This window comes from Sebastes umbrosus, chromosome 10 (genome assembly GCF_015220745.1).
Source record: "Sebastes umbrosus isolate fSebUmb1 chromosome 10, fSebUmb1.pri, whole genome shotgun sequence".
NCBI classification, from domain to species: Eukaryota; Metazoa; Chordata; class Actinopteri; order Perciformes; family Sebastidae; genus Sebastes; species Sebastes umbrosus.
Window position 1 is genome coordinate 22,815,000 of NC_051278.1, and position 27,599 is coordinate 22,842,598.

Consider the following 27,599-nt stretch of genomic DNA (forward strand, 5'->3'; position numbering starts at 1 on the left):
GGGTTATATCATGAAAAAAACTTTTTCAGAGCTTGTGCACATACATTTGGGTATGTAGAGTGCCTACTAACCCACAAATTGTGAAATAAGACAGCTCTGTCACTTTTTTATGGGCTGCTTAGATCAGAAAATGTGTGATTCAAAAAGACATTCAGGCTACGTTCCAAATTGCATATTTTTTCTTTATACTTTTAGTACATACTGCAGCTGCCCTTAAAAAGTACGTACTGTTGCATGCAGTATAATTGGGACATACAATTTCCTCAGAACAATGTGCCTTTAACTTTGACCCTCTCTCAGGCCAATCAGAGCAGACAAGGCTTTTTTGTGAGGGGTCTTAAAGAGACAGGTGCTAAAACTGAGCGTTTCAGACAGAGGGTGAATACAGGTATATTCAGACAGACAGTATGAGAAAAACAATGTGTTTTTTGAACATTAAAGCATGTAAACATTTTCTAGTAGAAACCCCAAATACAAGTATGAACCTGGAAATGAGCCTGATATGTCCCCTTTAACACAGAGCTGCAAGTTGACTAGTTTAATATATAGAGTTTATTATTTAAAGAATAAAATGCCAAAATTCTCTAATTCCAGCTCCTCAAAAATTAAGGATTTCTGGTTTCCGTAGTCCACTATGATGAAAATCTTTGGGTTTTGGTCTGTTGGTCAGACAAAACAAGACATTTGAAGTAGAGTATTGGAAATGCGTCTGCTACTACCCCAAATTCGGGATCGGGTATTGACCAGTATGCTCGGGACCGGGAACCAATTATTCTTTGCCGCTCCAAAACAGTAGTCTTCACTGTGCTGTCGCCCTGGATGTATCAAGGCTGCCACTGGCAACTACTGTCCACTATCCATACATGGTCCGTAGTAAACAGCTGTTAAATAATAAACTGTACGACGTACATGAAACCTGCCTTGGCGGAAGTCTGCGCTCTCCGAGGACACTTGTAGTTATCTAGAACTTCCTCCTAGAGGCCCCAAACTTCGTCCACCCATATAATACTCTTCTATCATTTACATAGCACAACATAAACTGTGAAGGAAACTGTGGAGACTATCAGGCCAACATAATCTCTATTCTAGGATATTCTCATAATTCCTAACAAGTCACCAAATGAAGAATGGACAGCAAAAGTAAAAGTAAAAGTAACAGGACTGACACACACTGATACTTATGGAAAGATGTTTTAGAAGTGTTTAAGACTCACTTTTGTTTACTTCATACTGACACCACACAAGCTATGACATATCTGCAAAAGCCAAAAACCATATACGTGCCCTTTGGCTCTTTAGGTCGCTGCCTGTGAGAGCTTGTCTTGTGAGAGGTGGCCACCGAGCCTCCATGCTAACGTCACACCACATTAGGGCCTCTGCTGGGGCGTCTCAGTGAGACCGAGCCTGGGGATAAAACACAGAGTAAGAGCGTGTAAGAGGCCAGGTGACGCTGGCCAGGGCCTCTCTTTGTCTCTGCACTGTTTGTCCTTTCCAATTAATGACAGCAAAGGCAGCTGTATTGTGTGCGGTGGTGCATTAAGTAACATTATCCCCCCCTTAAGTTGCTCATCTGACGTTCGTCATGGCGCCTCTCTTTTATCATGACAGGGCTCTGGTCACTGTTTACCCTGACATCTCCGTCAGGTCGCACGACTTTTTAAACACACACACTAGCAGCCACTGTATCATCAGCGCTTTTGGCTCTAACCACCTGTCATTTCCGGTAAATCAAATGTGGTATTTTTATTTATCCATTTATTCACTTATTCAACTTTATTCATGGTTTCCTCTGTGTGTTCTGAATGCTGTAAACCCTCCACAACATGCCTGGGATGTGGAAATAGAAAACAGACTGGAGAATTCAATTTTTCCAGCAGCAGAAATGATATTAATGTAGTGAGGATGAAAGAAGATAAAGAAGCGAGGCCTGTGTGAGGTGTTGCTCTTGTTTTCAGAGCTTACAGGAAATAAGTCTATTCAGTCTCGGGCCTGGTCGTTAATGGAGTACAATACAGTCCTGTTTTGTTTTTCCCGAAGACATCGCGTCTGACATGACATCATGGATGCAATACGGTCGAAGGATTTGTTATGACTTCATTTAAGACCACTGTTGTGCGCGGAGCACAATTCGACATTGTTCTGCAGCGACAAGAGCATGCGAAGAGCTTAACAAATACACTGTACTGAGCCCAGAACACTTGGCAGAGCCTCTCTGATTGTGATGTGAAGGGAAAAGACTCTTTCTAGTTCAACCTCAACGAATTAGAACATCCCTCAAACATCTCTGCCCTGAAATCAGAACAATAGTGACGTTATATCATATCAGACCTGATCCCAGAAGTCGCATGCTTAGCCAATCCTGACGGTGTTGATTGATTTGTCTCCAGGGTACGTTATTAACCTCTTGACCCTCCCAAGATCACTCAAAGGAAAGCAAGAATAGCCGTCTTTCGGCAGCGGCTCATATACTTCTCTCACGGACAAACACAAACAGCTCCTACGCAGTCATCCAAATTTAGGTGTGAAAATACAAGCAGTTCTCAAGGACGAAGAAGTGTTAATTAGGCCTGAATTATTTATTTGGCTTCCAGTCTTGGCACATTGGTTGGATTTCATGGTACTTTAAGTAAGACCTTTAAAATGTCATTGTTGAGAGGACTAAAAGTATTGTAGTTCACAAAACGGCATCAAAAATCACTTGACGAGATTATATATTTGTACATGTCGTCGATCAATTCTGAATAATCCTGCCTTACATTTAATGAGAACCCGATGTCTGTGAGAAAACACCACAGTGACCTTGGCGTTGTGCCTTTGAAGACAACTGAGGAAACACAAATGGGGAGAGTTGGTCTTAATGAAAGGGAGTGAGTGAGAAATCAGGTTCATGGTGACATTGAGCAAACTCTTTATCAGTCTCAAACCCCAAAAAGACAGATGTGATTTGAGGTTACAGTAAGTGGGAGCAGTCATGATTACCGCGTTTTCACATGGGAAATAAATGACAAAGCCCTGCTGTATTTTATGAGTCAGATGTTCTCCTTTGGGTCTGCTCTTATTTTGCTACTTCCTCTGACCAGCAAAACACAATAAATGTCGCTAAATCTCATTTAGCAGCAGCGATTTTATTTTTTCAATCTGATAAGGCAGGTAGTGTTTACTTGACTCTCAGGCATAAATATTGTGATTGATATGCACTCATTAGAACATGAGTCACAACTGGAAATAACATGCTTGTTGCATGTCCAGCTATTTTACAGTAAGAGCAGCTTTTAATATACAGCCAGCTGAAAATATGCGCACTGTATGATCCCAAAGCTTGCTTTCTGCTGCACTAATTCAGCTGTTAGAGATGATGTCAGAGCACTTTACATGTTAGCTAATTATGTTTGTTGTCTTTATCCTCCATTTCCTCCTCTCTACTAATCATTGTACAAAAGGGTTCCAGCACGGTGGAAAAAAACATCTGTTAAAACTAAGACTGTCAAAGTTAATGCTATAATAATGCTTTAACGCAAATTGGTTTTAACGCCACTAATTTCTTTAACACATTAACACAAGCTTGCGTTTTTTAGTTTTGTAGCGGGCTCAGTTTTAAAGCTAGAGTGAAGATACTGGCATCATATGAAACTAGAAAACCTAAAGAATCCATTGGTACCAACCATGTCATACTAGCTTGTCACAAGGGAGTTTAAATAACGCTCCAAATGTGCACTAAATTTTGGCGAGGAAAAACTGCAATGGCCATTTTCAAAGGCGTTCCTTGACCTTTGACATCAAGATATGTGAATGAAAATGGGTTCTATGGGTACCAACGAGTCTCCCCTTTACAGACATGCCCACTTTATGATAATCACATGCAGTTTGGGTCAAGTCATAGTCAAGTCAGCACACTGACACACTGACAGCTGTTGTTGCCTGTTGGGCTTCAGTTTGTCATGTTATGGTTTGAGCATATTTTTTATGCTAAATGCAGTACCTGTGAGGGTTTCTGGACAATATTTGACATTGTTTTGTATGTTGATTGATTTCCAATCATAAATATATACATACATTTGCATAAAGCAGCATATTTGCCTACTCCCATGTTGATAAGAGTATTAAATACTTGACAAATCTTCCTTTAAGGTAGATTATGAACATAAAAAATGTGCGATTAATTTGCGATTAATCAAGATTAAATATTTTTAATCGATTGACAGCCCTAGTTAAAACACAAACCAGTTCAAAATCTGGCAAAAATTAGTAGAATAAAAATTTCTTGGTGTTACCGTAGATGACCATTTACTGAAATTAGAAAACATTTTGTATTAATGTCTCACAGCTACACTGTTCTCCTTAATTACGTAACCAGGGGAGCAATTCTGTCTTTGTATTGTTTTTCCACCCAAGGACATTTTTGCATGCAATTCACCTTGCACATTGTTCTTTCATGTCTACAGGAGGTGTGTGGTTGCACTGTGCTACCTTGAGAAGCTGAAAACAGAGCCCATATTAGATTATTTTAATGACTTTTTACTTAATTGGATGTTACAGGAGTAGGTGAGATGTGTGAGAGGAAATTGCATATGACAGTGGGTCACAACCCGGAGTCTACTTGTATATATTCAAAGTGAAGCCTGTGGTGGTGCAGACTGTGTAATCTAATATTGTAATCTAATCTAAAATGTGGGGATTTTACTGTAAATTGTGCCTCAGGGAAGAATTTAATGTATTTTCTTTTCCCCCACTGTGGAACAAACTAAGAAACCACTTTTCTTTCCCCACTATAGATTCTCTGAACGGGCCATTTCCCGCCACATCTCACCGATGCCACCACAAGCCCAAGCGCTGCCTGCCCATTCAGCCGTGTGGAAGTTTGTCCTCCTTCCCTCTGCTCTTTCACCCCAGCACCAAGGGCTCGCAGATCGTCATGGACATGTCCCAGAGGACGGTCAAGAGACAGGCCAGTTTCTGTAACGCCATCACCTTCAGCAACAGACCTATCGCTGTGTACGAGCAAGTTCGACTGAAGGTAAAATAAAAATACACTAGCTGTGTCCTAGTTGCATTCATTCTGACCATGTTTTGAGAATACGAGCGGTAAACAGTGGAAAAGTGACATGAGGAGGTCAACTAAAAGATCCCAGCATGCTTAACTGTAATTATTATTCAATCAATTTCTGAGTCGGGCATTGATGGGAACTATTGTGACATGATGCAAAACACAAATATGTGAAGTACCCATAACAGAAACAAGTGCAACGGCTACGATGACTCCTCAGAAAATTAAAAATAAACTAATAAACCATGTTTTTTTTTTATATCAGGGACCCGTTTTATCAAATGTTTAACATGAAAGCTGGGTAACACTTTACAGGTCTGCAAATTTCATGTTAATTAGGTGATAATTAGCAAGTAACCTATTTGAAATTTCTTTGGAATCACTGCCAAATTACCCCAATATTTACCTCAAAACAAATTACCTATTTACAATAAAAAACAAGTAATCAAAAACTACTTTATTTCAACATTATTTAATAATTATATTCCGCTATTTCCCAATAGCTGATCATTTATTCAATACATTTCCAGGAAAAGAATATAAAGTTCATTGATATGCTTAATTCCATGTCTGCTGATAAATAGATGATAATTAGCAAATAACTCCATAACTCCCTGAATCATTACATCAGCTACCAGACTACATTTATGTAGCCAATAAGTCACACAATAGTAAGATTTATGCCTGATCACAAGTGTCTCCTATTAGTTTAATAGTAATTTTTGATCAATTTTGAGATAAATATTGGAGTAATTTGGCAGTAATTCCATTGAAATTTCAAATAGGATTCTTGCTAATTATCACCTAATTACCATGACATTTGCGGACCTGTAAAATGAAGTGTTACTGAAAGCTGTGGTTTGCTACATGAGATCATATCCTCTTCCTCGTTTTGACGTTTCACTAATCAAAACAAACATAATACTTGATTTATTAGCATGTGAGAGCCCTTTAGGAGTCGCAAATGTATCTTCAATAAGAAACAATAATTTGTCAAACATGATGCTGCCACCATTAGCGACCTGGGTGTGAAACGACCCCGAGGATTGCAGTCAACTAACATCAGTCATCTTCCCTCATTTCCTGTAAAAAAAACAGTACTTTCCAAAACCATACAGTGCACCAATTTCTTACATAGACTACTACTACCACCAAGGTACCGCACTTTTAACATTAGCAAGCCTACATACTGTATTTTGTAATATTAGTAAGTACAGTAGAGTAGTGACACTAATTGTGACTGATGAAAAGTAAAGACCTTTCTCTATTTCTCTCTTTCCTTTCCTTGCCGTATGTTTTCATTTTTTTCTCTCTCTCTCTCTCTCTCTCTCTCTCTCTCTTCATCCTCCGTCTTTGCTCTCCTGCTTTGTATTTCTCTCTTTTCCCTCTCTGCTCTTGTGTGGGCCAAAGCAGCAGCAGCTTAGAACAAGTTTCCACTTCACCTATCAGGCCATCTATGTCTCGAAAGTGAGAGAGCAGGGCAAGCATTGCCATGTGAGGAATACTGTTATCTGGCACGGTAAATGCAAAGTAAATAGAGGTTCGCAAATAAGACAAAAATCGTTTGCAGGTGATAAACATACCAAGGTAACTAGTCTTAGTTGGCTTAAAATGGATTTTTAACCACGCCGGTGGCTTGGCGCTGTGGACAGCAATGTTGGTTTGTGTGTTGGTCCAAACTGATATATACCCGTACCACGTCCGAGGACCATACAGTAGCTACGGACATCAGAAAATGAAAAATAAAAACTCTATGACGACCAATCGGTTCTGCCTGGAATGGATTGGCCGTTGGTCCTCCCCTGGCTGTACTTTGTGTTTAGTGCTAATTAGCAAATGTTTGCATGCTAACACACTAAACTAAGAAACATTGTAATTATTAGTTACACCTGCTAAACACTAGTTATTTATACCTGCTAAACAGGCTTAAGGCAACTTAAGGCCGTTGGGTGTGACGAATAAATGACACAAAAAATGCAAAATACTAAACTACAAATACAAAACTCTTCATACCGGCAGTGATACAAATTTGTGACAGTTTTTGTGACAACACTTTTTCAATAAAAGGTTTGAATAGATTTGCGCAGGTAGAGGACCAACTACCAGGATCCTATTGACCCAGAGCAGCGTCTGGCAGTCTGTCTGAGGTAAATTGTTTTATACAGCCACGAGCTACTGTAAGCTATTTTATTGAGTTTCCTTTTAGCGAAATACTCTGAGTGAATTTGCTTCTGGTAAACAGTTATGCAGTGTATATGTCTAGGGCTTTTATTGTGAAAGGTAAGAACAGAAGGCGTGGTTCTGGTCTGCAGTGCCTTTGTCAAGGTTGAAAGGAGTGATACAATTTGCCGTCTTGGTTTGGACTACGTAGCCTCTGTGTTGTTATACACTATAGCAGTGGCGCTGGAAGGATCCTACTCATTGTACAGGCCACAGTACCTTTCGTCTAGGTTCCCACGTGCGCACATCCACAGTCTACTCAACAAGCGAGTGAGCGACCAAGACAGAGCGAGAAAGATTGATTCATGATTTTTTTGTGTTACCGATACTACATCTCCATAAAACTCTGATTACCGCACACATTTCAAAGAACAGGCAACAGGCCTGAAAAACTGCCAGCTAAATAATAAGGCTACAATATAGCCAGAGGTGCCTCAATATTATGTTAGACCCTGGGGCTACAGATGTTTTGGAGGCCATTCCCTCCCTTTACAATATGCCATGGCAATATGAATTCAGCACCCCCCGTCAATGGACAGCAACAAATAGTAAACAGAGTGCCCTCCTTATCAGTAAACAGAACATGAATCTCATCAATATAAGACCGTCAGCAATAAGTCATAACAAAGCTATGTGATCACAACATGCCACGGCAGCATTCATTCAGCACCCACCGTCAATGGAGAGCGACAAATAGTAAACGGAGTTCCCTCCTAATTAGTAAACACAATATAAAGTAGGGCTGTGCAGAATAGTTTGAGATTCAAATTTTAAATCTTTTGAATGCTGCACAGTTGCAGGTAAAGAGCAGGCTACACTAATATTAGTATTCCAGTGGTGGCTGCATAGGATTGTTTCCAACCCGTGTGATCCAAACATTTCCAATAACTCTAGGACGTTGTAATGTCGAAATGTATCCAAAGAAGATAGATGTAATCTTTTTCCAAAATTCACGTTTTATCTTATGAAATATTCTGCTTCAATCATTATTTGTTGGAGTTTAGCCTTTCAAAAACAACATTTTCACTGCCTGCTTGTGCATTAAGTCGTGCGTAGGATTTTTTGCAACTCGTGTGATCCAAACATTTCCAATAACTACAGAGTGTTAAGTCCAAAACTAAACTAATCACTGGCCATGAAATGTTGTGTCTAAGGTCTTGAGAAATGCATCTCAAGCACATTATTAAATAACAAAAAAAATTCCAAGACAGGATCTGCTGTTGTCCTAATTTTGTTTTCAAGATAGAATGTAAAAAAAACTAGAACAAACATGATTGGTTGATTCCTCAAAATAATCTACCTTGTTCCAAAACAAATGTCGCTTTTTCGCCGTGTAATATTCAGGTGTGTAAAAGTAGTCATAACAAAAACCAGTGCGAAAAAAATCGCATGAAAAAACGCCCCCAATGTGTAATGGCCTTTAGTCCATTTTAGCTTATAGTTCACACACAACAAAAGTAATGTAAAGATGAATCTCAAGTTGATTTTCTTCATGAATTAAAAATATTTACTCTCCAGATCACTAAAAAGCAGTGCTGCTGGAGCGGTGCTCTGCGTCTTGGGTTCACATCCAAAGACCCATCGAGGATCAACCCAGACACCTTGCCGAAGTACGCCTGCCCCGACCTGGTCTCCCAGAGCGGCTTCTGGGCCAAAGCACTGCCGGAGGAGCTCTGCAACGAGGGAAGCGTCATCTCCTTCTGGGTGGACAAGAAGGGCCGGGTGTTTTACCGCATCAACGACTCCAGCCCAATGCTATTCTTCAGCGGGGTACATGCCTCTGAACCTCTGTGGGCTCTCATAGACGTCTACGGCCTCACCAGGGGGGTCCAGCTGCTAGGTGAGTCACGCAGAACCAGGTCCTTTCCGAGAAATGATGACTCTGTTTGAATTGTGAACTTAGCCCCAGTATTTGGCTTTTTTTTGTTCTTTTTTTGTTCTTTCTGGACAAAGAGATTTTTAGCCATGCTTGTGTCGCGCCTCTAAGGATGGCAATGTCAGTCAGTTGGTCGGTCTAGACTGAAATATCTCAATGACTATGATGGATTTTCATGAAATATGCAGAATACCATCTCTGAATGCACAACACGTCGAACCTTGAAGCAGATGGGCTACAGCAGCAGAAGACCACCCGGTACTAGCACTGGCCACTTTATTAGGTACATCTTGTACCTAATAAAGTGGCCGGTGAGTGTGTAATGCTGCGTACATTCTGCGTCTGATGTTTTTTCCAGTGTGAGTGGTTAAAAGGTGATGTTACATACAGCTGCGCTACTTTTCCCACACCCACCAAATAGCCCAGTGGAAAAAGATGGTGGGAGATTAGGGTAGATTGTATAGTTACCACGGTCGTTAGTATCAAAGAAATTTCCCCTAAAGGGGGAATTTCAAAAAATCCTTTCTAACAAGTTCTCCGTGCTGTTTAAAGGGTCATTACATCAAAGAAATTAAGAGCAAACAGGTCCTTCGCAATCATTAACAGCAGTTTTTCACCGCACTGCATCATCTGAAGTATGCTTGGATTGTAGATTGAGATGCATTCATGAAGCACATCGTGCATCAAAAACAGCTGCCTCCAGTTTTTGAAAACAATGCAAAACTATGTAAAATAGATAAATAGGAATCCTTGTGGACGCCTCGGTACTTATTTATAACCATTTCCAAGAATTGCGCAGCCTCTCGCCAAAGAATAGAGGCTGTCAGCGCCGTTAATAAAAATAGAAGAGGCTCCCATATTGTGTAGATAGTGCCATTTAACCTCATTTCTCCCGGTGTGGTTGACAGCAAGAAGCGTGCTATCTCGTGATGGACTGTTTGGTATCCAGCGCCAGAGTGCCACTATCTGGGGTTCACTGGCCTCGTGGTGGTGACCAGCACACAGCTCTTGTTGGAGAACAAGAGGAGTGTGTTGGTCATCCCAAGAGGACAGACAAAGAGGAGGGATGATGTCAGGTAATGACATGTCTGGGGTGTTTTTCCCAAGACAATCAAACCAGAGGAATGTCTCACTCTGTCGATCTAAGTCTGCGTTCGACTTTGATCACCTATAACACAGATTCATATGTTTAAATGAGAGGTACGGTGTATTAACAGAATATTTCCATTTTACAATTACAATGAAGATTTCCAGCTTTGTGCACTATGGTTATAGTTCATGCAATTTGTGCCTGTGAATGAGGCCAGCAGCCCTAAATCCCACTGATTGTACTCTGGTTTTCCCACATCGATCACCTTTATCCCCACATCGATGGCTTAAACCGAAAAGCCTCGGCCCTCAGTCAGCTGAAGGATCACTTGGCTATCAGCTTTCCTCTATAGCCCAAGAGCGTCACCACCGGAGAGCATGGTATATCTCAAAGGCCCAGTATTGTCTCGGCAGTTGGCCGCAGTTCAGCAAACACTTAGCCTCTGAAATATGGGCGAACACATCAAAGTCCGGCGTTGTGAACTGGCACATGTGCGCATTTTCCTTCAACAGAAGGGTGCATTTTGATTCTTAATGATGCTTACACTGGGGTCTGAAATTAATGCTGCACCAGCTGATAAACTGAGCCAAATTTCACCTGTTGTGGGCTTGTTATCACACAATCTGTCCAGGTGGGAGTTACAGATCTGCTGCAGTTGTTTTTCTTTTACCGGAGACAAATGGAGCGTGGAGCTGTGAATGAGCTCTGTGGAGTGTAGAGAATGGCTCGGTTAGGTGACCTTGATTTGGCTTTTGAGATAAATGTGCAAGACAGTAAAAATATGAAAGAAAATAAGTTGTGATAAACCCGTTGACTTAAGTGATATGGATTGCTGTGTTGGTGAGATAATGTGTTTTAAGAGCTTAAGGTTTATTAAAGGGGCACTCCACCAATTGTACACATGGGGATCAGTTTACTTGTCACTTAGAGTGCTACTCAGTCTGTGAGGCAGTTGTATAACTTCCTCTGTGGTTCTGAAGGGAGCTTTTTAAAAGAGTACTCCACCGATTGACCATTAGCATTGCAGCTAGGGCTGACACCTTCTGATCTGTTGGTCGATTGGTTGGTCGAGATGCTCTCTCAATAAAAGCACTTTCTTAATCCATTATTTTCAAGGGCGGGAGGGACATTATTTATTCTAGATCTTCCCACTGCTGTGGGCGAAGGAGAAGAGAGCACTCTCTAGCTGCAGCTGCTCCCTTGAAGAGCTTGTCTCTGTCCTAACAATTGTGCTACTATAATGCATAAAGTTAGCAGTTTGCAGATTTGGATGGTTTATTAACACATATTTTTGCAGGTAGTGCAGTGCGGATTGGTTTTCATAATGGGTCAGGTGGGTGCGAGTATTAAAAAACCCTGACCCGCTCATCACTACTTGAGTGTGAACATATCAAAATTGTCATTTTCAATATGTTTGGTCCATGGATGTATAAAGAGAACCCGATACAGCGTCAGAGGCGGGCTCCCATTCATTCCTATGGGAGTTGCTCAGTGGCGCATGAAGCCAAAATGGCTCGACTGCCTAGTGATAGAGTACCCGGATCGTCCGGCAATCTTCCACATCGATTGGGCCCATAGAGCGGGCACAGTAAAATTTCTTTTAACTCCGCCCACCAACCCTCGATCCAACCGCGGTCTGGGTCTCATTCACATGAACGGAGGAAGGGAAATAACTCTGGATTCGGACCTAATGATTTAAATAAGGCTTATTCAAGTGTTCGTACTCGGTAGTTTATTCACCTCAAAATAATTATACTCTGAGTTACAGACGTCTCTTTCCCAATGTAAGTCTATGGGAAAAAGTATTTTTGGGCCCAATGGCATCACGTGACTGACACAGAAGTCATAGTACCTCCGTTTGGCCACTACAAAAATTTGTTTCACAGCCCGGCACTCTTCCTGGGGGCTTGGTTTGGTCTAATAAATAGCCTGAGTGTTGAAATATAACTGCAGGCGCGTTGACAGCTACTTCTATTTTCAGAAATCATATGAATAAGGGCAGATGTACGTTGGTCGGCTTTGAGTCTGTTGTTGTCATTCAAGTATAACATAATTTGGTTAAAATAATTTAATATGCTGAAAATAGCATTTTATGTTTATTTATAATTCATTTAGACTACCACGTAGCATGCACTCTGCACTGTGGACGATTTAGTTAATCTAGAGATAACATGCAGATTTTCTTTTCCCCCTATTGACCGATCGATTGGTTAAAGAATAGGTAGATTTTCAGTCGACCAGGATGTTCTTTGGTTGACTACAGCCATTTAACATTGTTGGACTCATGATGGACAGTTTTGAAAAAAAATTAGAGAAATTGTATGTTTTTTCGCATTTTTCTTCCCTGTCAAAACCTGGCGCCTACATTACCAACAATGCAACTTGACCGCCAGCAGTTTGGTCAGAGATTTGGGTGTGTTATGTAGTAGCAGCTAATGTAGCTTCAAGCTGCTGTAGCTTCAAGCAGAGACGAGGAGCAGCCACAGAGGTCTGGTAAGCTCACTTCTTTGTAACTCAACACCCCCAGATTTTTTTCATTTTCAAACTTGTAGTCTTCAGACCCGACTGACGCTGACTCAAGTGACATCACTCGAGGCAATTTATCAGATTCACGCAGCTCCCTGTGGGGAGCCTCTCGCAAAAGGCTTTTGCAACTTTTCCACATATGCAGTAGTACTCCCCAAGACCTCTAAACAGACTTTGATGTGTAAAATTGGTTAAATTCCCCTTTAAAATCTGAGAAAATGACCTTGATGATGTCATCGACTTGAGCTTGAGATTTCTAATTCTGCAGGATGCGTTGCAAACTGAGTGTGTGGGGTTTGAAAGACTTTGGCATTTACCATGAAGAACGGGTTCTAATGAAAGATGGTATTGAGTTGAATCATGGGTCATCATCAATTGTAGGATTAAAGGTTTGACCGATACTGAGAACTAAAGGTCAGAATAACATGATATCTGCTGCTTCGATTTTTACTTCTTTCTTTTTTTTGAATCTGTCTCTTGAGAGTCCCCTAACTTTATGAAAGAGCTGGAGTTCCCCTTTGAGTTTATGTTGAGAAAATAAACACTGTATATATGGAGTAGTGATAACAGACCTCCATTTACCCAAAACATTTAACCATTGTTTCTCTAAGCTGAACCATTCTTGTGATGTGACCTCATTCCCCAGCTGACATCAGCCGTCAGCTCGCACCAATCAGCCTTCACTCTCTCTTATTTTAAGACCCATGTAGTGAGCATAACTGTGTCTGATCACATCCTTTTCCGCGAATAGCTTCCTCGCCTTTAATATTTCACGGATTCATTACGAAAGTGTCCCTGCTCGCATGTCCGCACACATTACCGTAAGTGTCACACTTTTCCTGCAAGCCGCCACCTGAGTATAAACTATTGAAGACAGTGTTGCAGGCGCGATGTGTCATTGCTATTCTGATCAAATCCTTTGGTGGTTTTATTATTTTGCTTCAACTAATTGTTTCTGTGATACTGGGGCAAATATTTCTGTAAAACCAAAGCCTCTAAAATTGATTGTGAACCCATGATAAAGTTGCAACCATTTTTTTGTTGATTTTTTTGAAGATTTTTGTATTACTATTATGAAAGTGATGTATTTTAGCAGGGCTAAAGTCAAACATTTGTTGTTGTTTTTAGCCTGTGGATAATCTGCATCAGACGCCGTTTGTGTGCCTGTTTGATCTGTTACAACCTTACACACTGTATTAAGGAATTCATCACAGCCGCTACGCACCGCTGCCTTTTCGCTTCTCTCAATGCAGCCCGCTGTCAAACAGCTTTCCTGCCATCAGGTCTTATTCGGATCTTTTTCAAGCGCCGGTGTTGTTTCCTCTCTAAGCTTTTATCAGGGGAGTGCAGTTCAGTAGCTAGCCACCCATGCAACGAGTCAAAGGTGATCCTGAGATCAGTGAGACAGCTTGAAAGCTGAGATGGTGTTGCGTAAGAGAGGAAGCTAAATTAATCTGCTGAAATCAAACTGAGCCGCGGGGGCTGTGCAGACCAACAATGCTGCCCATGCAATTTAAGAAAGATCTGTTACATCACCACACTTGTCCTACTCACACAGCTATCAATAAAGACTGAAGTGCCTTGCTTGGGTTTTGTACAGAACGGCCTGTGCTACGCTGAGGCACATAAGGCCTTAGAGGGACTGACAAAAGGTTTCCTCAAGTGTGTAATATGTCTCAAGCAACATAACTGTTTTCAAAGCACAATTTGTCAGCTGTATTTTCGCAAATGTCCCTATTTACTGTATTTCTCCGAGCAGTATTTTAAAAAAACGTGGCTTTAGATAGAACTTTGTCAGATAAAAACACTATTTCCAAACAGATAGATTTAAAAAATATAAAGTTTGAAACATAAGTTTGTTTTTTTCCTGTATAGTTAACTTTTCAGCATTTGAGGTTTGAGTTTCCAGAAATCAGGTCACAAATAAACTTGCAAGTGTTTTCAGTTTCATTTCCCTGAAGCGAGACACATGGGAATGCTATACCTTTTCTGCAGTCAAAAAAGTAACGGCGCTCCCTTTACACATGTCTTAACAGAACGTGTTTGTTTATTGGGACGACTCCCGGGAGACCACACCGCATCCACCGTTTTGTACAGGTATGATGGATTCCTTCCAAGTTAGATAAGCGGAGCGAGTCAAAGGCATCGTTTGATGGATGCAAGATGCTCTACCGGGGGTTTGTTTACTAGAGGTAGATGAGTCACTTAATCACTGACAGACTGGTAGTGATCCGTGAGACCGGCGTCAGCTAACATCATCTGCAACCTGTCTCTCTAGTCATTAGAGAAGAAATCCAAAATGGCTGCCAGACTGTCAAGAGGCTGCATGCATCTCAGGTGATTAAGAGGAGGGTGTTGACATCAATCATGTCTGTACATGGCATGGCAATGCATTAGGCCTGTAGAGCATCATGGTGGGGAAAACCTTGCGCTGTATGCTTTTCATGCCTACTAACATCCTGAGAGACATCACTAATGCTTCCACCTCGGGGGACGGAGGGAGCAGGTTTTTAAAGAAGGTTTGCATAGATGCAGCTTTGTATCCGTGTGAATGGCTCTATGGATGGGAACGCCATTCTGTCTCTTCTCAACAAAAGAAGGGTGGATTTCCGTGAAATTTTGCATTTATGGTTCTCCAGAGGAGGAATCCGTACTACTTTGGCGGTTCCCCGACTTTTCATCTAGCGCCACCAGCAGGTCAGATTTGTCACATATTCTGTGAAATACTGGATTGATGTATTGGCACCAACTTTTGTAGAGACAGTCATGTTTCCCAGATCATGACTTTTTCTATAGCGCCACCATGTGGTTTTGTGGTTGTGTGAAATGTCTCGACCAATATTGGATAGATTTCCATGAAACATGTCACAAGTATTATCGCCCCCAGCCTCATCTAGCACCATCAGGTCAAAATTAAGATGGTGAACATGGTAACAAATTACACCTGCTAAACAGTATGCAATCAGCATTAGGGCTGCAAATAATGATTAATTTAATTATTGATTATGTGTTGATTATTTGATTATGATTATTTTTCTTATTAATAAATAATTAATAATCTTTATTTATTTATTTTTATTTTTATTATTATTTTATTTTAAATTAATTACGTGCCCACCATGTATTCCTTAAGCTTAAAGTAAAGTCAACAAATTTTTCATCAATTTGTCATCAAATTCTTGTTTTCCCTGAACAACTATCCAAACCAATCAAACGGTCAAACTAGGCAGCGCTGATCAAATATGAATTAATATTCTTTTACTCTTATACGTATTTCTTGCGTAAGATGTTTTCAGAAACATCTTGTAGTGTACTGTTTAGCTGTTTGATCGGAGTTTGCGAGTGATTGACAGCTGCCCAGAGACGGCAAGGCTCCAGCTCCGCTCTGATTGGTTGTTTTCCTCCGGTCTGGGAAATCTTACAGATGCCATTAGGAGCACCGGAGAACACAGAGGAACATGATTTTTTTTCAGATTACCTGTCTCATGCACTACTGTCAGGATATAGTGACCGTATTTGCTCCAACCTGCCTACCGCTGCTGTAATTTAAAACCAAACTGCCAGTTAACAGTTAAAGATCGCTTTACCTTTGACTCATACCTGTTTTGTCAACAGAGACAGGGTGTAAATGCTGAAAAGCTCTGTGCTGCATAAACACGTTGGGTTGCCTGGACCTGATTGTGCTGTACTTTCCTTTCTTTGTGTCTATTTTGGTCTGTCTGCCACAGATCTCACTTATTGTTTCACTTGTCAACATAGATTATGTGGAGTTTCACAGGGGTTTGATTTGTGGATGAAAAGGTTTTAAATATAGAGAGGTCAGAAAGGTGCAAGCTGAGATAAGTGGCCAGAAATACAGCGTACGGTCAGCCTGGTGACAATGCAGGTAAAAATGGTTCAGTATGACCGGATGAAGAACAAAATGTGGGCTATAAAACATCAATTATAACTTTAAATCCAGTGTTAAACTTTATCTTTAATCCTGTTTATTACACTGTGAAGGTGTGGTCCTAACCTGTTTCTACAGGCCTTCACAAGGGACCAGAGCTAAACTCTTTTGTTAATTTTGATTTATGAAGAAACACAATAGGCCTGAAGGGTCCAATTACCCTGAAGTACTGCAAATGGATGTAGTACTAATACGTTTGATTTCTGGTCTGGTGCTTACTGCCAAATCCTCCAAAACCAATAAGCATGGTAATAACAATATGCAAAGTCATCTGTCAAAAGTCAGCTTCCAGCCAAAGGCAAACAGCAGACAGTGAGGGAGAAAGGCAAAGAGAGATGCTAAATGTCTCCATTTTATAAACATTTAGTGATTTCCTTGAGCTCAATTCTTTTGGCAGAATTAGACTGAAATCATGAATCATACTACAGCCTGTCACATTTCTTCTCTCTTGCTCTCTCTGTATACTGATCACACCAATAAATCATATGAAAAGCGATCCTTTTTTTATTTTTTAAAATGACTGGACATTTAAAGCTGATTATTATAGTCGCATTAAGATTTTGTAAGACCCTGTCCCAAGTTCCCCTCTTCTGGAAGTTACTGAAGCCTGCGATTTATCTCCAGGTCAAGAGAAGCAGTTTGGCCCGTGTTGATACCTTTTTTGGGTAAAAATCTTAAGGCGTTCTTGTGGTCCAAGGCTGTGGTAACCTTGTCCATTTCTAAGTAGGTACATCGTCCCTCTTGGCTTTCCTATCATGTTTGATGCTGAAGCTGTAAATATGCTCCTCGGCATTCAGCCAATCACAAGTCCCCAGTACCTTCCCAAGGGCAGTATTAACATAACTTGACGTGCTAAATCTAATAAGTTTTGTATCTACTCTACTTAGTATGTTCAGGTACATTATGGGGAAAAAAAATCATGCTACAATTGTATGATTTTGAGCGTCTTCTTCTACAATGCAGTATTTTTATTGCAATTTGTTAATTGCTAAAAGTGATGTTTTCAAATTTGTAATAGCTGGTAGTAGTTTCATCTTGATTGGCATCTGCAGCTGCACACTTGGCATTATACCCTGATAATAGAGATACTTAATTATAGTGCATGAGTCACCTTTTTTCGCACACTAACTGCCAAAACAATGTACTACAAGGATTAGAGTGGAGTATTTATACATGGGGTTGAATCGGGATGCAGATAACCTAAATTCCACTGCAAAGGCACTTTAGCGTAGCCCCTTGTTTATTGCATTTATTTATAGACTGGCTTGCCACGATACAAAGCTGCAACATGAACAAACAATTTAAAGATATAAGGATAAACACATTGTGGAGGCAGGACTTCACGTTGGGAGTTGAACAAGGTTTATATGGGGCCAAGAAAATGCAGAAAAATCTGCAGTACATTGGCTGTAATCAGCAAGAGAAAAACTTTGGATGAAGGCAAACATGGTAACGGTGCCTCTGAGACTGGTGTGAGTCAAGAAGAGCAGAACAAAGCGCCAAGAAATGACTTGGAAAAAAAATAAAGAATAAATAAGAGATTCACAGACTCATATTGTAGGGGGAATTGTCTTTGTCATGGTATTTTGTTTAGCATGTGGGCTAAAAGAAACAAACTACAGCCAGCATACAAAGCACAAGTACAGTTGCTGGTCTTTGAGGTGAATCATAATGATTTGTGATTTGGTGAATGCAAACCAAACATAGACTGTATATAAGAACTGGACATAGTCACCGTGACGTCATCCATTGGTTTTTTGGACTGCCGTTTTGAAGCCTCGACTTCGGCATTTTGACCATCGTCATCTTGGTTTTTGGCTGACGCCATCTTTTTTTGCAACCAGAAGTGACACGAAAGGGGGGAGCTAAGTACAACCGAACGCTGAATAAGACATTATAGGCGACCAAAAAGATTATAATTAACTTTCATGAACTGAAAACACACTGTGAAAAGGTTAAAGTTGTAAGATGAAAACAAGGACAACTTCCAGATCGCACAACGCCGTGGTAGCGACCTGTCAAACACAAGGTAGTCACGCCCTAAAGCGTACCCTGCTTTATGGTCTATTTGACTCTAAATGGGACCATAATCTACTAAATGAACATCATGCTGTATTGAAGAAGACTTGAAACTAGTGATTGAGACCTTAAACTCACGTTTACAATGTTTACTGAGGTAATAAATCAAGTGAGAAGTAGGGTCATTTTCTCATAGACTTCTGTACAATCAGACTTCTTTTTGCAACCAGAGGAGTCGCCCCCTGCTGGCTATTAGAAATAATGCAAGTTTAAGGCACTTCAGCATTGGCTTTACTTTACAGACCCAGGAGCTTCTCACTGAAACCAAAACAATGAGCTGAAAGATGCTAAAAACCTTCAGCTTAGAGGAACTGCAAAGCGAGGTGTTGGTTATCTGTGGGTTCGTAGCTACGAGCGACCTCTTTCACTTTACACAGTCATTTGATCTATTGCTCATATTAAAAAGTAGATTATAGCTCAGTCCTCTTGGTTTTAATTTATAACAGAACCAAAAACTAACCAGGCTCCTTATCCCCATTACAAATGATTTTTTTTTTTTTATTTTCCCTTTATTTCTCCTCTGGGCCGTTATTATAACTGAAGTAAAGTCGATCTGTCAGACAAATGGTTACAATGAAATGAGAGGCCTGGTATAAACTAAAAATGTCCTTTGACCTAACATCTGCCAGCATGTACACATCGGGATTAGGGTCCATGTATTTATGCGAGCTCTGTTTAAAGTGATCTCAGTGCTTGGAATTTATTTGATTTGTTGAACCAAAATAAATGCCGCTGGACAGGCTATTGTGCCTCAGCTGGGATTTAATCGACCCAGATGGAATCGAACAGATTTGCGGAGAAATCAAAATAGGAATCGTAATGGAGCCTGTCAGGTTTAGGTCCTTGGAGCCCGGGTTGTATGGGGGGAAGCCTCCAGAGAGGAGGCTAATCACTTTCAGATGACCAGATTCTAGTCCCAGTGAAGACGTTAACGTGTATTCTGTGTGTATTTAGTGTGCAAATGTGTCCATCTGTGCCATTTTCATCGAGGTTGTTTTGACCAAAACAATAAGATGAGGCTATTATTGGAGAAATGTGTTCGAGATCAGGTTGAGACAACTCATCAACACTTTGAAGATACTCAAGTATTCGGTTAAAAAAACGAAAGGATTCAAAGCAGGACTGCGTGACAGTGCATGTAGAGACACTTCAGTTGTTTTAACAGGCCTCGGAAACACTGTGACATCCCTGCAGTGCCGAGCATCACTTTCACTGCTGCAATTTGTCACCTTTCTTTCCACTATCACGGTCCAAAACTCAGAAACATCTGGCACTTAAACCAGAGACTCGACTTGATCTCTCAAAAACGCCACACATGTGGCTCCTATTGCACATGGCATCTCACAGACCCAAACTGTCAGGCTTCTCCCCGTGTATCGATATCGTAGCGCGCTCCTGCTTGTTCGCCCCTCCTGCTTCATATACTTGTGCCACTATCTTGAGTGGGACACCACCACTCCTTAAAAGCTCATCAATGCAGATTTCCCCCCCGGAGCCATTTTTTTTTTTCTTTGATAAGCGAAAGCCCTTCCCTCTCCTTTTTGGGACAGACACACAAACCTCCCTCCCCACCCGCGGCCTCCTTTCTCATGACAGATGACTTCACTCACTCATTCTAGACGGAGCCCTGGATAGGCCCCCCTAGGCATGCATACTTAGGGCAAATCCCCAAACACACACACACACATGCACACAATTGGTGCAGCTGACCTTGTATTGAGGTTGCAGCTTCACTAAAGCCCCCAAAAGCCTCCTAATCCTGTTCCACTGGGCCAAGGAATCAACTGAACCCTCCCTCATCTATTCAGTACCATGCCATTGTCTAACTGAGAGCTGTTCAAGACTAAAAAAGGCATACATAGAAATTGAATAGAACGATCAAAAACTACTGTACTGTAATACATGCAGGCCTCTCTGAAATGTATTTCCAGATGAGGTGGAGCCAGGGTGTTAGCAGTGTAAACGGCTTTTTAACCGCATTACGTTAGTCGTCATTCTGGCATGTGTTCCATGTGAAACAGGATGCCCGTTTTTCAGTTATATCCTGGACGTCCTCCTTTGCCAACATAACATTTTCTTTCCAGGAACTGGTTTTTCTGGATCGCGTTTGAGAGTTTCTGTCCCTGAAGGTTGCGACTTGTTTGAATAGACAAACCTTTCTCACAGCTACGACGCTTAATAATAAAAAAAGCCAAAGCAAAGAGGTCAGCCACTGACCCTGCAGAGCGGTGTCAGTCTGGTATGTGTTCCTCTATTTAATCAGAGCTTTCCTCCTGAGATTGAGTAGCTGGAGCTGTTCAGAGACCACTTCATTTTACTTGGACAATTTCAGCCGTGCACTTAATCACGTCTGTATAGTTTTCGTGCCTGGAAAAAAAAAACAAGTGGTCCATACTTTGCCATGCTATTCAAAAGTTTCAAGGACTTGGATTTTAAAATTTAAAAGCTGAATATAATCACCATTATGCTCATTGCATGCTATTGTAAAAACCACTGGAGCATTGCCAAATGTTAAAAGTTGAGCTAAGCTGCAGTGGATTTTTTTCTGTGAGTGCCCTCGCTTAATTTTCTTAAACGTGATTCAGAGGACAAAAGACAAGACTGCACCTGTCTGTGTCTGGGAGACATTTGAATGAGTCATCTAAGAGGTAGACTTGGCTCAAGAGTAATAACAAAGCGTGTTTACACCCAGGCTATGAAAATTTGAAAAGATTGTTTGTGGTTTGAATAAATCAAGTTAGTGGTTCCCAACCTACTTATTCGTCAGACATGTTCGCCACAGCCCCAAATGAACCCATGTCCCAGTCACGGTCCAAATGTGTTCTTTTGAATATGATAAACTGGATATAATTGAATTATTTATGGATATTGTGACAGTATTTTTTATTCAATTTGACCGCATTAACATGGTTAGTTTGATTAAGTTTGCATTTATACTAGGGCTGTCAATCGATTAAAATATTTAATTGCAATTTATCGCATGACTGTCCATATTTAATCACGGTTAATCGCAAATTAATCACACTTCCGTTCAAAATGTAGCATTTAATCCTCTTATCAACATGGGAGTGGGCAAATATGCTTGCTTTATGCAAATGTATGTATATATTAATTATTGGAAATCAATTAACAACACAAAACAATGACAAATATTGTCCAGAAACCCTCACAGGTACTGCATTTAGCGTAAAAAATAAATGCTCAAATCATAACATGGCAAACTGCAGCCCAACAGACAACAACAGCTGTCAGTGTGTCAGTGTGCTGACTTGACTATGACTTGCCCCAAACTGCATGTGATTATCATAAAGTGGGCATGTCTATAAAGGGGAGACTCGTGGGTACCCATAGAACTCATTTTCATTCACATAACTTGAGGTGAGAGGTCAAGGGACCCCTTTGAAATTGGCCATGCCAGCAGCAGTGTTATTTCTCCTCCTTTGCGACAAGCTAACATTACATGAATGGTACCTTAGGTTTTCTAGTTTCATATGATGCCAGTATCTTCACTCTAGTCTCACTCTTTAAAACTGAGCCCGCTACAACCTAAAATTCACAAATTGTGTTAATACGTTAAAGAAATTAGTGGCGTTAAAACGAATTTGCGTTAATGCGTTATTATGGCGTTTACTTTGACAGCCCTAATTTGTACCATTTGGAGTGACAGAAGCTGAACATTACAGTCATTTAGACATTATTTTAAACGATTAGCCATTCCCTCTAGCTATTTCAAATATGTTCAGATAACTGTTTCAACTTCTGTGCTCGCTTGCTAATAGTTTAATAACTTTTATAGTTCACTCTATATGTGCAACCCGATATCACGCCAAAGTGTGTAATAGACCCACCTGTCCACCAGAGGATAGCGTGTTAGTGTCACGTTTTACCTTGCCGAGGCATGAATATTACACACTTGTACGAAGGTGCAGTACCAGCAGGGGACAACAAAACCACTCACTTAAAAATGTCATGGTTGGGCTTAAGATAAGTACGTAAACTAAGTAAAACTGAAACAACAAAACATCTGTACGGTAAAAACACGTCACAAACGTCACTAATATAACTTACAAAACAAAACAACGGTCTTGATCACCGGTCTCCTGGTTGAAAGTCCTGTGTTTGTTGGACCAATCCACCTCCTGTCCCACCCACCATAAGCATCCTTTCTCACTTTTTATTCTACGTCACTAGCTCCGACGCCGAATTCACACCAGGCAGCGGCGAAGTGCAGCTCACCGCAGCTCACCGCAGCTCACTGCAGCTCACCGCAATAATTAAATTTTTCTGCAGCCAGGAGGCGTACTCATGGGTTTCAGGCGGGAACAAATTATTTGTACCATAGGTCAACATGTCACAGGAGTCACAGGATCTGTTTACTGATTGGCTGCGGGTAGTCTCTGGCCGCACTTCGGCCGGCGCAGCATTTCATAGACATTGCATGGCAGCTTGCCGCAGGATGCACTTCGCCTTCTGGTGTGAATTCAGCATGAGCGTAGCATATTTATGCGGATGCATTTACATTGGGGTCAGTACAGACTATATGGCGTGAAAATGACACGCCTAAAGCAAGAACGGCATAGTTATTACAGGCTTTTGTCTTTCACAATATCACGTCATTCACTCGCCTTTTTCGCGCGACCGGGCTGGTATGCGAGTATATATATTTTTAAACAATTTTTTACTAATTAGTTGAGCACACAATCTTTCCACATACCCCCCAGGGGTCTGGTTGGGTATCAATAGACAGGTTTAACAGGACTGTTCCAGCCATATCTCTGCTATGTGTGTGTTTTTTAGGAGAGCAGTTCTTTACTACTTGTCATGCAACCATGCTATGAATGTTGGGTGTACATACATAAACACGTGCTTATCATAAGACACGGAAGATAAACATAGCGTATTGTGTGTTTCAAGCTGTGTAATCTCACTGTGCGACTCAACGCTTTTGTCAGGTGTTTAATGTGTGAAAAATCTGTCCCAGACTCCTTTTAACCCAAACCGAGAAAGAGATCATACATATTTATTTGGCTCACGTCTTTATCTCTCAATGTTTTGTATTCTTTTATCTTTTGTTTTTTCCCACCATAGGTAGTGAACTTCCTTGTACAGTAGTGTTGCTATTCTCCTCACGGCTTGTTTTGACTGCTGCGCCACTCAAACTGTGAACCGCGGGAAGCTGCAACGGCAGGAATAGAAATTATCTCTTGTAGCCCAAAGTCGGCTAACTTTGCCTTGAAGACGATAAGGCTGCTAATAATAAGAGCCTCATGCTTGGTTGTGGACACTCTTGACTGAGGAAGTAATTAAGTTCAAGCAGTTTATCAGCGGCTGGCCGGAGATGTGCTGTCTTTGTGTGATAAAGAGGAGCTGGTGAAGTATGCCCCCCCTCCTCTTGAGTGTCCACCCTTCTCCTCCTCTGTCGCTCCATCCACTTCCCATAGGGGAAGCCCAAAGCAGATCGAGGCTAAGAGCCGCACAACTCAGCCACCGTGTCACTCATCCCTGGGCCTGTCCCTTCCTCGCTCTCCTCAAATGTCCAATCAGGCTAATTTTAGCCCCGTGTCGGAGGGCCGTGTTAAATTTGGCAGCGTGTCCCAAAGCGTGCCGCGACGCTGATCCGCCTGCACCGACCGTGTGCACGGAAAGACACGCGCTCTTTCTGTTTTTGCAGCGATGTTCCCATGTGGTTTCTATTTTACAGTGAGCAGAATTAGCATAGGAAGGGTTATGTGTGTGTGTGTGTGAGAGAGACATGCGATACAGTTTTTAGGATGCCTTTCCCTTTCAATGATCGGAAAAAAAAGCTACTTTTAGCATCCAGACACATAACCCAAAAATGTTAACAGTGTGCAGAGGGAGAATACAGTACATCAAGTCACTGCTGCTGAGACAGTTTGTTATGTAAACAGCTAGGAGGCTCATTACAGCTATTTGACACCCACTGTATACTATACATACACTATTAGTCCTTGACAAAGACTGAAGGGAAACTGGCTTTTTAAAAATTGGATTCAATCGCTTATGATAATGTTTTGCATTTTAACACCTTTCGACTGTGGTAAAAGGTGAGAATAAGAAATAAGAGAAGTAAGAAAATGTGTCTCATTATTAAAGGACTCCGAGTTCACAGACAGACAGTGTGGGAGGCTCAAACACAGCTGAGCTTTCTAGTCTCTCAGTGGCTTCATGTGCATCTCTTCTCCTTCAACGTTACATAAAGCTGTTACGTCTCTTTTACTGTGATGTAGCCACTGGCCGGCGGCTACAGTATGCTCCCACTTAAAGTCCTGATATGTCTCTGAGTATGTAAACGTTGACGTATTTGTTCATCCTGTGGAGCCTCAGTACAGGGAGTGCATTAGGATGAACACGTTATAAAGCAGAGAAGCCGCGAGGCATCGTTTGTTTACGCTGACAGGTATGATGAATGAACAGCGCATAGACGGTGAATGTAAAACAAACCGGTATTGCACATGGGAATACGCAGAATACTAAGTGGAATTTGGCTCTGTGGACATTTGGAAAGACACTAAATGGAGATTTTTATGACTGGACTAGCCACAGACATTGTGTGTTGGTTCAGATTAAATTTTTCTCTTCAAAACACCACAATCAAGCGAGTATATAACATTCCTGTGTGTGTTTTTTTTTTCCACAGACAGCGAGATGGTGACCCTGGACTGCCTGCGTCCTCGCTCTTTTGCTGCCGCCCACCGGGCCTCCATTCAGCGAAATGCCGACGACCCTCGCCTTTCCATCAGCCTGTGTGACCTGAGCTTGCAGCAGCAGGAGACGCATCTGGACGAAGACGACGAGGAAGAGGAACAGCTACACCGCTTAAGCTCCGCCTCTTGCCACGTGCCCCAAAACTCTCAGAACTCGCAGCAGTGCTCGCTGCTGCCCAGCCATTTGGACACCGACCTGCACTTCCACTCGGTGCACGGCGTCCACGTGACCGTGCTGGACAAGCACACGGTGGCGCGGCTGGATCACCGCGGTGACGAGAGGACCCTGGTGTTCACCAGCCGGCCGATGCGCTGCTCAGAGACCATTTTTGTGAAGGTGAAGGCGGGCGTCACGCGGCCTGGGTGTCTCTCTTACGGTGTGACATCATGCGACCCGGCCACCCTGAGGCCCAGTGACCTCCCGTCTAACCCAGAGTCCCTGGTCGACCGCAAGGAATTCTGGGCTGTGTGTCGGATGGCGGTGCCGCTCCACAGCGGAGATATCCTGGGCTTTGTGGTGAACGCAGAAGGGGAGGTCATCATGAGCCATAACGGCATCAGTGCAGGGATGCAGCTGTGTGTCGATAACTCCAGACCACTCTGGATGTTCTACGGTCTGCACGGCACCATCACACAACTCAGGATTTTAGGTACGCTCCCGTCACTTAGATAATAAGTTAAAGGGATAGTTCGGGTGTTTTGAAGTGGGGATGTATGTGGTACTTATTCATAGTAGTAGATGACGGTCGGCACGCCCCCAGCTTGGAGAAGCAGACAGGAGTACCAGCACAGAAACAAAGCAACGTACTGCTGTGGACGGGACCGGCAGCAAAACGTACTTTAGCCACCTAAACGAAATGCCCACCTAAGAAAATCAATATCGATTTAAGTGTACGCTAAATTTAGAAATATTTCCGCTTGTTTACCTTGCCGTGAGACAATTATACAGTCTATGTTTCCAACAGGGAACTGAAGCTGTTATCTACGCTGTCGCCAAAGCAACCAGACTCCATTGGAAAAAGCTGTCATTTTACCTCGCAGAACACGGGGGTTGCTGGTTTACCACTGCCTCGATTGGTTAGTTTGTTTGTGCTATTGTGTGACTTCATTGAATCCAAACTAACCAAAGTCACACAATAACACAAACTAACCAGAGTAACCGTGTTCAGTGCTGTAAAATTAAGTTGTTTTTTCTCAATGGAGTCTAGTGGCTTTGGTGAGAGCTATAGACGGATATAACAGATTCAGTTCCCGGTCGGATACATAGACTGTATAGCTCTCTGACGGCAAAGTAAACTGGCGACAATATTCTGAATATAGCGTACACTTAAACGGATATTGATATGTTTTAGGTGGGCCTTTCTTTTAGGTGGCTAAAATACTTTTTGCTGTCAGCCCCGTCCACAGCAGTACATCACTTTGGTTCTGTGCAGTAACTTCTGTCTGCTTCCAAGCTAGGGGTGTGCCAAACTAAGATTTTAACCTTTCTGGTCCAAAGAAAAAGTACCTACAGGGATCACCAGTTTCTTATTTGCATTAGTTTTAGCGATAGTTTGAATATTAAATCTAACCATGGTTCAAGGAATTCAAGCATGTTCCACAGATCTTTACACAGTGTCATTTGTAACTTTCCATTCAGAAGTTAATGCAGTCTGTGATCCTCGAATGACCTTTGGAGGCTGAATTCCCACTCAGCCTACTCATGAAATAATTTCCCCCTACTTTGCTGTCTGGGCTGCTCTCTTGACTTTTTATCAACTCATATATCTCTTGGGAATTTACATTCTGCCCCTTCAGTTTGCATATGAATGTCAACTTTGTAGCTTCAGTTGAACAGGATTTCTGTCAGCGCCGTTTGATTCCAGCAGATTTCACACAATGATAACACAATGTTACCTGAAGTTAATCACGCCTGGTGTTGAGATTCTGGCTCGCTGGATGTGGGACTGCATGCACAGTTTAGAACAGTTTGACTCAAAATGAGCAGAATAAGAACATATAATGTCTAACAGGTTCAGGGGCTGTTGAAAAACGGTGCTTTAATAACAAGCAGTGGTTGTACGTTTCGGTATGATTTTCTTCTCCAAAAG

General features: G+C 41.6%; 2 protein-coding genes across 3 annotated transcripts in view; one reads left to right on the top strand and one right to left on the bottom strand.

Moving 5' to 3' along the window:
- Window positions 1-27,599, bottom strand: part of sorcs3b (sortilin related VPS10 domain containing receptor 3b) — a 165,955-nt gene that overhangs the window by 122,454 nt on the left and 15,902 nt on the right. The window lies entirely within an intron of this gene.
- The window catches only part of LOC119495257 (E3 ubiquitin-protein ligase NEURL1-like), a 39,447-nt gene that overhangs the window by 2,000 nt on the left and 9,848 nt on the right, over window positions 1-27,599 (top strand). For both annotated transcript variants that reach the window (XM_037781547.1, XM_037781548.1), the window contains exons 2-4: window positions 4,773-5,014; window positions 8,783-9,104; window positions 25,443-26,159. In XM_037781547.1, coding sequence (XP_037637475.1) covers window positions 4,773-5,014; window positions 8,783-9,104; window positions 25,443-26,159 — 1,281 coding nt within the window. The remainder of the gene's footprint in view (window positions 1-4,772; window positions 5,015-8,782; window positions 9,105-25,442; window positions 26,160-27,599) is intronic.